Source organism: Neomonachus schauinslandi, chromosome 15 (assembly GCF_002201575.2).
Source record: "Neomonachus schauinslandi chromosome 15, ASM220157v2, whole genome shotgun sequence".
In the NCBI taxonomy this organism is placed as follows: Eukaryota; Metazoa; Chordata; class Mammalia; order Carnivora; family Phocidae; genus Neomonachus; species Neomonachus schauinslandi.
Genome location: NC_058417.1, coordinates 35,354,047 through 35,366,636, shown reverse-complemented (window position 1 = coordinate 35,366,636; position 12,590 = coordinate 35,354,047). Strand labels below are relative to the sequence as shown.

Below are 12,590 nucleotides of genomic sequence, written 5' to 3'. Positions count from 1 at the left end.
AAGGTGAATTGATTTCAATTGAAAGTTTACTCTATGTTAGAATCCTATTTTTAAAAAAGAATTTAATCTAAAATTCAATTACAGAAGGTCTGTGCCAAAGTGAACAGTCAACTAGCACTTACTGAATGCTCCCTGGGTACAGAGCTCTACCAATGTAACTACAGGAGAAGTCGAAAGAAATAGAAATATTTTCGTTATTCACATAGGGTTTTCGGTTTCGAATTTAAAGAAATCCCAAACTGGAAGGGATACCATAAAGATTCCATAAAGATTCTCCATAAAGATTCTCCAACCCGGTGGTTTTTGAATGACGCTTCTCAAGCTCTGGTCTTCTGAAGATTTGCTTCAGGGGCTCCTAGGAAGCGGGTAGAGGAACAAATGAGGCTGGGCAGGTCAAGTCAAGCCAGCCCAGTTCTCTTTCCACTCAGGCCAGGAATTAGGCATCATCCTTCAATTCCTTTTTCCCCCTGTCACCGTACATCTGATCCATCAGGAATTCCCAGAAACTCTAGTCTCAAAATATCCCTTGAATCCATCCACTTCTCTCCATCTTCCCAGTCCCAGTCAAGTCCTAGCCATCACCCTCTTTTGCCTGAACCACAGTGAGGGGATTCTACTTAATCTCCCTAGTATTTGGTTTGTCCCTCCATCCATTCTTCACTCAGCAACCAGGGCAACCCAATTAAAACTTAAGTCAGATTGTGCTGCCCCCCCTGCTCAAAACCTTTGAATGCTTCTCACTGCACCAAGAATAAAATCCAAACTTTGTACCGCCGCCTACAAGAGTCTCAGGTTCAACCACATCTCATGTCCCTTCTTCCCTGTCTTTGCACCAGCCATGCTGGCCATGTGTCAATTCTTGGAACTGGTAAAGCTCATCAAGACCGTTCCCTCCATAGACATTTTCGGTTACTGTTCCCTCTGCATGGAACACTTCTACCCTGGCTTCTCACATGGCTGGTTCTTTCAGGTCTCAGTTTAATTTCACATCCGCAGAGAGCCTCCTCTGACCACCCACCCTATCCCAAACAAGGACCTTCCGTTATCCTTGATCATGGTACTCTGTTTACTTCCCTCACAGTACTAACAACAATTGTTAATTTTTTGAGTATTTACTTGTTTATTATCAGTCTCGATCAACTGTCAGCTCCATAGCAGTCTGGTCTGCTCTCCAAGTAGACATCCCAGCATTGGGCACAGTGCGGACACGTGGACAGCAGGTGCTTAGGACACACTGAATGAACAATTGGAAGGAACGAGTGAATGACAGAAAGCCCTGGTCTTGTCTAGAATGTCAGGGAAGGCTTGAGCAGAGGCTGGAAGCCTACATGGAAGGTCAGTAGGCTAGGGATGTGGAGAAGGGGAATGAGGAAGGAAAACAGCCCAGAGACACAGAGATCCTCAGGCCAGGGGGAGCATGGAGACTTTGTGAAACTCAAGGGAAATGAGTGGCTGGAGACAGAGAGCAAGTGGGAGTGCTGTGGGAGGTGGGGCAGGAGGGTTAGGCAGAGCCAGCCAGCGTCTCTCCTCTAGGACCCAAACCCCAGGGCCCAGAACAGGAAGGAATGAATTCCTGAAGGGAAGTCAGGGCACTCTTGGCAGGAGAAGGAAGACCATTTCTCCTGGTTTTCCTTCTGCTTCCCTGGCTGCTCCTTCTCAGTCTCCTCTGGGGGCTCTGCCTTTGGTCATCCTTTTTATATCCATTTTCCTTGGATTCTATTCGGTTCCTCTCCTTCTCACACTGTCCTCACTTGCCTCGAGATCCCTCATTCACTTTCATGGCTCCACTGCCACCCATCTGCTGAAGAATATTCCAAATCCGTCTTGAGCCAGATCTTTCTTGAGCTCCCGACTTAACACGCCCAACTAGTAGCCTGATATCCTCAGGTGGATGTCCCCCAGGCACCTCATAGCAGATCTAAAATGTGCTTCTCTTCCAGGTTTCTCTGTCCCACCAGGTAGCTGAGTCTGGGAGCTGGGAACGATCCCCAATTCCTCCAGGACACTTTGGATGCACCCCCATGTTCTGACAATTCCATACCTCAGTTATGGCCCAGCTCTGCCAACTTCCTTCCATCTTCACTGACACTTCCCCAATTCTTCCCTGGATGACATGACCTCCTCACTGGCCTCCCAGCCTCTGGTCTTCCCCTTCCAGTTCATTCTCTGCTCTGCAGCCAGAATGAGCTTCCTAAAATGCCAGTCCAATGGGCTCACTTCTTTACATGCAACCCTCCCACGGCTGCCTGTTACCCTCAGGATAAAGTCCATACTCCTTAATAGGGCGAAAGGCTCTTTCCCAGGGCCCCTGCCTTTGTCTCCAGGGGCTCTCCCACCCTCCCCACCCCACCTAGCAATACCCATTTCCATCACACACAGAGCTACTTTCAATTCCCACGAGTAAACCAAGTTCTCTCTTTTTGCTAGCACTGTTACTTACCAGAACAGTCTTCCCCACACCTTTCCCTGCCCCCACCCCCACCTTCCCCTGGCCAATTCTGTGCTGCTTCTCCAGGCTTTGATTTTACCCATCTGTTCCTCCAGGAAGCTATGCAAGTCTCCCAACCCTGAGCTGGGGCTCCCCACGGTTCCCCTCCCTCTGCACTCTCCCCCTGAATCATGCTCACCCAGCCCCTGTCTGTGTCCCTCGCTAGGTGGTAAGCTCCATGAGGACAGGATTTCTTTTTCTTTTCCTCTATCTCGTTTCTAGCACCAAGCAGCGTTTCTAGCACATAGTAGGTATTCAGGTAAATGCTTGTGTGACGGATAAACAGATGAATGAGTGACAGAAACATTCCTCTCGGGACCTTGGTTCCTGAGGTTTCAGGCACAGAAGCCTCCAGGAGCTTCCTCTCCCTGCCTCCACTGTTTGGCCACAGGTTGGTCAGCAGGCTGGTCTTAGGCACTCTGAACACTCACTCAGAGGCTCTTTGACTCACACCCTCTGCTTGGGAGCCCAGTCTTCCCTTAAAAGGCCACCTTATCGGAAAGTGTCTGTGATGGCATTTATGAGCTCTATTTTTATCTATGTTGGAAAAGTCTCAAAGTTAATTCCCAAGCCAAAGACATTAAACTCAGGAACGTGGATGAGCAAGGAAGCATCTACGTGATGCCTTTGAGTCACGGCTTTGTTTTCTGTGGCAAAGGCCTCCAGTCCTCCCTGTCACTGGGCCCTTGTTTTTAAGGACTGGCTGGCTGACTCTAAAAAGCTTTTGATCCCACGTTTGTTAAAACTAGATCCTGCAGCCCTTCACGCTCTGGGAAATGGTGCCCTCTTCCCTAAGATTCTCTTCTGGGCCCTTGGAGTAGAACGCCGAATGGATTGCCAAACATCTCCCCGTTCATTCCAGACAGTTTTCCACCCCCTTCCCCAAATGGAAACGAATCGTGGGTGATAACATTGCCAGCAGCGGGAAGGCAAGAGGCAGGGCGGCCAGAGGGGAGGGCTCCCAACGAGCCTGGCCAGAGAGGTAACTGGATAAGGGCTACAGAATGAGGACAGTAACCCAGCAGGGCTGGCGGGCAAGTGGAGGGTCTGTGCCAGGGAAAGGATTTGCCATCAGAACCGCAGGGAGAGAGAGAGAGAGAGGCAGAAAGAGAGAGAGAGAGGAAGAGAGAGAGAAGGTAGGAGTATGGAGAGAGGAAAATGACAGCAAAGGACCAAGGGAGGGAGGGCAGGGAAGAGGGAAGCAGGAAGCAGAGGTGGAAGGAATCAGGTAGTTCTTGGAAAAGGTCAGGAGGAGAGAGGGAGCATGAATCTCCCTTTAATCCGAGTAGGGTAATCTGGGCAAGAGGATGTTGGAGAGTCAGAGAGATGGTCAGTCACACCGCCTCCACCCCCATGGCAGATTAGAAATGAGAGCCAGGGAACATATCGAAGGATTTTCTCTTTCCCAAATGCAAAGTACTGAATTAGCCACCATCCCTGCCTCCGGGAACGGGGAAAAGACAGATTTCATTAAAGGGTGCTGGAACCCGGAGGAGTCAGGCCACTATTGAGTCGCCTTCCCCTTTCCCTTAGCAAAAGCCTAAACGATTCAGGGTCCATGCCCCTCTGTCCCTGCCCCCTTTCCCCCCTTTCCCGGCAGCTGGAACACAGCCCAGGAACACAGCCCCCCTCTGCGCCTCTGCCTTTGCTGGCTTCTCTGGGACAGGCACCAGACTTAAAGCCTGGAGTCTGGGCTGAGTCAGCACGGACTGTGGGAGACATTGCTTCCTGGAGGTCTTGCTTCAAAGCTTCCGGCTGACCAAGCACTGGTAGGGAGCAAGAGGTACCCTGCCTGGAAGCTGGAGGTGGCTTTGGTTTTCAAGAGCCCTCTCACCAGAAAGTCATGGGGCAGAAATTTCCATAGTCCAGCTTAAAGAGTGACTCCTATGTACTTGAGGCTGCCCCAACGCCCTCCACACTCTCTGATTCAGAAAATGGCATTTTCCAGACCTCACGAGAGGTTTCAGGGCCAAGATGGAGGCTGTGATTCCTGAATGATCTAGTTACTTCTCCTGAAAATTAGACAAAACGTACTTTCTAAGCCTCAGACGTCTCTTTTCCAAAGATACGTTCTTGTTCAGGGGGGCAATAAGAATGCGTATGAGATGCTCCGTGTGGGCACAAGGCAGCCTCCTCTCTTGATAAAAAAAAAAAGAAGGGACAGCATACCATTCGCAGAAATCAGCAGGCTGCTCCAGTGGTCAAGCCCCTGCTCTGTTTCTGAGGGGCTGCAATGGGGAGTCTAAGCCCCCTCGCCCCGCTCCTTCTCTTTGACTCCCCCATGCCCAGTGAAGGATCGTTTTGATGATCTCGCTCAGCTCAAGCGAGCCCCCCCCCCGCAACCACTTGCTATGTATGCAGTGGGCACTCCAGTGGGCAGGCGGTGGGTGGCAGAGCTGCTGGACTCCTTCCCCCGAGAACGGATCAGTTGGTGCCAAAAGCCTATATAAGCTCTTTCTGATCTCTGTGCCAGTGACTGCAGGCCCTGGAAGGAAGCCAGGAGTCCACCACGAGCCCTGCGTTCTTCCCCTCCCTCCCATCCGCCAAGAATGGGGAGGGAGGGCTTGGGAGCCCACCAAGAAAGGAGCTGATGGTTCTTAGACACATTCCGCAGCTGTCACACCTGCTAACGCGGGGACTCGCTCACGCACACAGGCACGCTCCGCAATAAACTGTTTCGGGCTTCCTTGGCCCATCTGTCCCACGCCCAGAGCAGGAGTAATAAGAACTTCCATCAACAAACTGTTGTTCCCCGTTGGTGTCCCTCCTCCCTCCCTTCGGCCCTTCCACAAACCTGACTGATGTGTGGCACCTTCCATGCGCCAGTCACTGTGTTAGAGGCGAAGGACACAAGAACATGGTGTCGGGGGAGAAAGTGTCCCCAAATATTAATAGGGGGTGAACCAGTGGCCCTAGGCCAAATCGACCCTATGGGCGTGTTTAGTTTAGCCAGCAAAGAATTTTACAAATCAGAAGAGTTCAGGGCGCCTGGGTGGCTCAGTTGGTTAAGCAACTGCCTTCGGCTCAGGTCATGATCCTGGAGTCCCGGGATCGAGTCCCCGCATCGGGCTCCCTGCTCAGCAGGGAGCCTGCTTCTCCCTCTGACCCTCCCCCCTCTCATGTGCTCTCTCTCTCTCTCATTCTCACTCTCTCAAATGAATAAGTAAATAAAATCTTAAAAAAAAAATTGGAAGAGTTCATGTAAAAATCGGTATTTCCACCTTTTTTTTTTTCTTGGAAATGACAGATTTGGCAAGAATCGGGAAGAGGTGATAAGCCACTGTCCCCTTTGGACGGGACGTGCACTCACAGGCCACGCACCCCCACCTCTCCACCCCAGCCCTTCCCTATGAACTCCAACTGGCTGGCTTCCTTCATTCAGGCTTCCTGCAACAATTGTGCAGGTGTGAGAATTCGGGACCCTTGAAATGAAAAGCTATCAGAGGACCAGAGGAGGGAACCATCAACTCTGCTGAAAGAAGTCGGATGGGTTCGCCCCGGAACCAATTTTAAGTATCATGTTGATTTGAGTACTTGCTTATTGCTCCTCTCCCCCCACCCCATCGTGGGAGGGGTCGTGCTTGGCCGCCTCCTGCACAGTACCTCGGGAGCAAGGCTGAGTGCCTGGTACCCGGCTGGTCTCAGCGCAGGCTCGGGTGCCAGGTGTTGAATGAACAGAGACGCTGGAAGCACCAGGTGGCAAAGGGAACTCCAAGCAGAGGGAACTGGGGGCACAAAGGCATGGCAGTAAATAGTGTACAGGGAAGCTGCAAATAGTTGGTGGTGAACAGAGATGCTGGAAGTGTGAGGTGGGTGGGATCCCGCAGGGTAGAAGCGTCAGGAGTTGAAGCAGGGAAAAACAGACTCCAGGGGGATCCTGAAGCCCTTTTTATGCCACCTTCTGATGGTAACCATGGACCCTGAGAAGTGATTTGAGGAGTGAAGTAACAGGAGCAGAGTCTTGTTTCAGAGAGAAGTCTGGCAAAGTGTGATGTGGGGAGAAGCGAGCTCCGGAGGGAAGACAGGAGCAGAGAGAATTCCCTTCAATGCCCCACTTCCTCTTTCTGAGGCCCCTGAAGCGCCGCTGGGGGGGATCTATTTTAAGAAAATGGTGCCCCCTGCTGACGAGATCTAGGCTTGCACCTCCCCTGGGCCGAAAGGGGAATTCTGCCATGTTTGGCCCCAACAAAAGTACCTGGAACCCCCCACCCCGCCCCCGCACAGAATTGCAAGGTGATGTATCTGAGAGGAAAAGAAAGGCCCGTGAGAACATGTGTGATAATGACTAATGCCACAGGCTTGTCAGATAAATACGCAACACTGGCTAAACTTGAATTTCAGATAAACAGCACATATAAGTATGTCTCAAATATTGCACACATAGTTGTTTTTTTTTTTTAATTTATTTGACAGAGAGAGACACAGCGAAAGAGGGAACACAAGCAGGGGGAGAGGGAGAGGGAGAAGCAGACTCCCAGCTGAGCAGGGAGCCTGATGCGGGGCTTGATCCCAGGACCCTGGGATCATGACCTGAGCCGAAGGCAGACGCCCAACGACTGAGCCACCCAGGCGCCCCTGCACACATAGTTTTAATATAAGTGGTGTTCCAAGTATTAGATGAGACGTACTTATACGTAAAAAAAAAATTATGTGTTGTTTATCTGCAACTCACATTTAGCTGGGCATCCTGTGTTTTTATTTGCTGAATGGGACAGTCCCAGATAAAGTGTGCGGAGGGGCCGGGAGAAAACCAGAAACGAAACTGGAAGGGTTACTCTCTTGGAGTAGCTCTGCAACCTCAACCCCGCCACCCCCCCTCTAAGCAGAGCTGGGGAAGATGCCTTCTCATATTTTGCAGTGGTGCCCAGTTACACTGCTGTATTTAGGAAATTGCTTTTCATTAACAGAGCCCCGGGGTGATGGTGGATAACGTGTATGGACCCCTTGGAGAATCGGAAGAGAGCTGTGGACCCTTACAGAAAAATGAACCTACCAGCTTGATACATGTGTGAGCGTTTGTGCCATGCACACACACAGAGACACGTAAAATTTCAGGGAGTTCCAAGCCTTCACATAAGAGCGACACATTCCTTCTAGGGCTGTGGTCTCAGTGTGGCAGTTCTAGACTCTGAGTAGGAGGAAATGGTGTCCAGTCAGAACCTAAACTGAAACATGGCGTTTCTCGTAGCTCTGGCCACCCACATACATGACAAAACCCAGAAGTGGGCAGCAAGAAACATTCAGTCCCTCCCCTTCGCAAATGCCTTGAACCTTTTTCCTCTTCCACTTCTCAACAGGGAATCAGGCATATTTGGACAGAAGACCCACCAGCCCTTGTGCACTTACGCCTCAGCCTCATTCAGGAAGGCACTGAATGAAATCAGTCCCTATTCCAAGACCCTCTTTGCTCCCCTCCCTCCCCCTCTTGCCAGGGCAGGCAGAGCCTACTGGTTCTAAGGACTACGTCTGTCAGAAATTGCCTTTAATCAGTGGGTGAAAACCTTCCAGAGTAAATTCTGGATGCTCTGAGCTGGGTGATCAAAGCCATGGCTGGAACATTTTGGGAGCAGATCTTGGAGCAGGGTGTTCCAAGTCTCCAAGTCTCCCTCCTATGGCCCTTACTGGAAAGCTGTCTGATCCCCACAGCCTGCTCTCCTCCCAACCCTATAGAGGGAAGGCAGAAGTGACCCAGTCCAGGGGGATGTTGTTTTCAGACGCTCTCCAAATGTTCTAAATTATGTAAAAACCTCACTGTCGGTTGCTTCCATCTTTGTCAGCATGTTTGTGTGACATTCCAGGGTCAGTGGACTGCATTGTGGAATACGGCCCCCAAACTGACCCAAGTTGTATTGAGCGAACAATCGTAAGGATAGATCCTACGATGTATTATCATAGAACATTTTACATTGAACATTTTCTGAAACTAAAAAATTATCTCATCTACACTGCCGTATGATTTCCAACTATAATTTCTTTGGAAGAAGGGTCCTTTATTCTGAGCTTTTCCTAAAATTTTTAGAGTTAAAATGACTTGTAAGTCATATTGGTGATAGGTTTTTTGTTTTTTGTTTTTAATGTCCTTACTTAAAAAAAAAAAAAAATGGAAAGCCAGCCCTCCAAATTATTTGGAAATTCTACTGGACCAGGAAATCCAAATGGCTGGGAACCAGTGGCTTAGCTCCCTGACCTCTGACATGTGGGAAGTGGAGACTCACTTCTGGGCCCTGCCTTCCCACAGCCATGGGACTTCCAGCCGATGCGCTCTGGGGGGTTTCAGGCATATATATATGTATATATATAAACAAAAGGGGAGACTTGTCCTGGCCTAAGCTCTCCCCAGGAGTGTTGGGAGGACAAATTTTCAGGAACTAAAGAGCTTTGGGAAAGGAATTCCATAAACATATGAGATTGTGGCTCTTGAAGACAGCTGGTGTGTTTTCAGTGAGAGGGGTTGAACGATCCCGCAGAGACCCAGGATAATTTCTCTGCCACGGCATCTGGAGAAAGTGACCAGCACCACCACTCATTAAATGTGCAAACTGTTCCACCGAGAAGTGGGACCAGACAGCACAGGCAATGGGTCTCCTGGGGAACTTTGTTTCTCCCCCTCTGAGGGCACAGGTCCAAGATGTGACTAGGACTCAGGGAACCTTGAATTCCAATTAATCTTGTAGGCACATACCCAAGGACCTACCACAGGCCCCCCAGCCTTCCCTAACTTGTTTTTCCCATTTCTGTAAGGGACAGGGGCTTGCTCGGTCTTCTTCTGCCAGGGTGTCACAGGACTGTGGGAAAACACATCATCCGTTCCTAAATGCCTCGCCTGAGAGATGGTCCACAGGGAATGTTTAATTACTGTCCCTTTAAAAACAGTGTAGATTTTCTTTCTTTTAATGTTTAATTCCGAATAGCTTTCCCCATGTTGTTACCCCAAATCACATTGGTGGGTCCCTGCCCTTGCACGAGGCCACGTTGTGTCCAGGAGATGGACAAACCGCTTTTCCATGAGCCTGAGCACCAACAGCGGAGGTCAACCTGATGGTTTGACCAAAATAGGCGTTCATTACAGTACACCCCCAACTGAAAACATAGTGTTCAGGGAGACTTGTGTATTGGCTCCCTCCCCTCTACACATAGCTGAGAATTAACTACAGATGAAAAGTCCTTTGATCTTGAGAAACCTGAGGCATCAGGCCGCCCAGGGTTAGCGATCAACGCTCCCTTTTGTTGGAACTTGCCTGGTATTTCACATTTATCAGCCCTTATGCCCTGACAGAGCACTGCTGACTTCGGTCAAACTTGGCACGCTCGGGTCCCCCCGATCCAGGAGGTAAGTGTGCCACCAGGTGCGGCGGCAGCTCAGGCCGCATCTCCACCTGTCTCCCCTTTGGGCTGAACGACCGCCTCAGGGCAGAGCCCCTGCTCCCACTTGACCTGACGGCAGGAGTATGGGGGGCGGGGGGAGGTGGGCCGTTGAAAACCCCATTTCCCACTTGGCTCCGCTGCCTGCACCTTTCATCTTCCCACATGCTGCAGCTCAAGCCTCGCCTTGCCCAGACACTCGGTTGTTGGCGCTGTGCGTCTGAGATGCAATGATTTGTTTACCTGGCTCCCTATGAGACTGTGAATCCGCCCCCAGAGGGTAAGTACTGGTCCTACTCAGCTTTGAACTCCCAGCAAGTTCACAGGATGTGGCACACAGGAGTGATGGGTTAGACGGGCAGACGGGGGGCTGAGCAGACACTCCAGCAGCGGGCTCTTGGCACACAGTAGGCAGGACGTACCTGGTGGCAGGTGAGCGCCACGCTGGGCTCTTGAAGATTCTGTCTTGCTCTTGGTGCCTAGCATTAGGCATCTCTGAGACAGCTAGTTGGGAAGGGCAGGGGCTGGAGGTGGAGGGGACTGGTCTGATGGTCGGGGGAACGGGCCTGTAGGCCCCTGGCAGTGGTCACACGCTCTGACCACCTATCCAATCCACAGAAGACAGTTTGGAAGAACTATCAATCCAGAAGGGAAGGGGCTAATCGAGGCAAACTTTGGGATGAAAAAAAACAAAAAAACAAAAAAACCAGAGAGGGGAGAGGGGTGGAGAAGGAAGGAAATTCAGCCAGATGTACTTAAAACCTCTTCTCTCAAGGAGGAGTTCAAAATGAGAGGGGGCCTTTGGGGGCGGAGCTGCAGCGACACCAGGGCCCCTAGAGAGCAACACGAGTGCCAGTGAGGCTGGCTTGAAAGGCTGGGGAGGGGTGGTGAGGCAGCCGCTCAGGAAGGAGGCTGGGCTCCCAGCTGGAGAGCCAAGGGGCTGGGGCTGCTGAACAGATGGAGTGAAAGTTGCAGCTGGTGGAAATGCACTTTCATGTGTAAAGTTTGGTCCGTGGAGGATTGCGATTTCCAGCTCTGAAGGCGGCCGTGGGCAGGTGGCTCCGCTCCATGCTCCGCCTTCTCCCCCCACTGCCACCCAGGAAACTTGAGAGAGGCTCTGTGCCAGCACCCAGCCACCATGCCTTCCGCCAGCATCCCTTTCAACAGGCAGAAGCTGGCATGGGGACACCTTGGCGCGGCCACAGCGGCAGAGGACAGCAATGCTTTAGCAACTGAAGGGAAAAGGGGAATAGGATTAATCCAGCCTCCCCAGGAGGGGACCAGGTAGACCGAGAACAGATTCGGAGACGGAGGGAGGGAATCGACCTTCCCAAGCTGTTCATGATACATACACTGGGTCCCCACTCGGCTTGTCTGAGCTCTGGCTGAAGAGGAGGCCATGGGGAAATGTGAAAACACAGCAGACTCTGAGGCTCTGGGCTCATTTCCCCACCAACCTCAAGGGAGGTTTCTTGAGGAAAGACTGTATCTGGAGTTTTTAAAGAAATATTTGCCCACCAGAGCTTGAAGTGATAAAGTGATTTTGACATTCTCTGGCTCTAACAGCCAGCCACCTGTCCTGGCAGATTTAGACCCTCACCTGCGGGAATAGAGGCCACAAGCCCAAATGCAAAACTAGTCAAGTTCCTCCCTACAATGCTTGGGCTCTTGGGGAAATTAGCCACCCAACCGGGTTTCCTACACCTGAGAGGGAGCTTGGGCAAAGAGCATCAAGCTCTGCCTCTTCCCATCCCCTTCTCTCTTCGCGTTAGGCTGTGCTCCAGGTCATCCAGAACAGAAACTGCCAACTCTTTTAACTCTTGTTAAAATCGAAGTGCCTTTTTTTAGAATATGTGATTTTGCTTCCTTTTCTTAAAAAACAAAACAAAACAAAAAAAACAAAGAACACAAAAACCAAAAACAGACTGGAACCCAGTCCTTTATCCCTATTGTGTCCATTTGCCCAAGAGATGTCCATATTTGAGATAATAACTTAAATATTCTTGAAGTGGAGGTAGTCTCTCTCTTCCTAGTGGGATGTCTTCTTGGCTCCTTTCCCAAACTTGGCATCGAGACCGAGACCTATGAAAAGGGAGAAGATGGGCTTAGCTTTACGAGGAGAAATGAAACCTACCAATGGTTTTGACAGTGGCATGGGGGGACGGGAAGGTCAGCCTTGGTTCTCCAAAATTGGGGCTTTAAAGAAAACTATCCAAACACTGGTTTTATAGAACTCCCTCAGAGAAAAAGTATGGCATCAAATGAAAAAAATCACCAAGACACAGGTAATTATGTATATATAATAAAATACAGTAGAACTAAAAGAAAAAATGTCAAAACTTTAGCTAGTTCTCTCAGCTCATCCACGGCAGCACAACTTGGTAGGGAGTAAGTTTAACAATTTTATCCTGTTCAGTGTCTGAGGAAGCCCATGTCACTGGAGGATAAAATGAAATGCTCATTAGGAAGGGTGGATTAGAGGCAATGCTTCCTTTCCTTTTTTAAAAACATCTTCTCTAAAATAACTAAATAGGGGCGCCTGGGTGGCTCAGTCGTTAAGCGTCTGCCTTCGGCTTGGGTCATGGTCCCAGGGTCCTGGGATCGAGCCCTACATCGGGCTCCCTGCTCGGCGGGAAGCCTGCTTCTCCCTCTGCCACTCCCCCTGCTTGTGTTCCCTCTCTCGCTGTCTCTCTCTCTCTGTCAAATAAGTAAATAAAATCTTAAAAAAAAAAAAAAAAAA

The 12,590-nt window shown here is 50.4% G+C and overlaps 1 protein-coding gene across 1 annotated transcript in view; it reads right to left on the bottom strand.

Moving 5' to 3' along the window:
* Window positions 1-11,762: 11,762 nt before the first annotated feature.
* SLC35B1 (solute carrier family 35 member B1) overlaps window positions 11,763-12,590 on the bottom strand; it is a 6,677-nt gene continuing 5,849 nt past the window's right edge. The window contains exon 9 of the mRNA XM_021703958.1: window positions 11,763-11,932. Coding sequence (XP_021559633.1) covers window positions 11,880-11,932 — 53 coding nt within the window. The 3' untranslated portion in view covers window positions 11,763-11,879. The remainder of the gene's footprint in view (window positions 11,933-12,590) is intronic.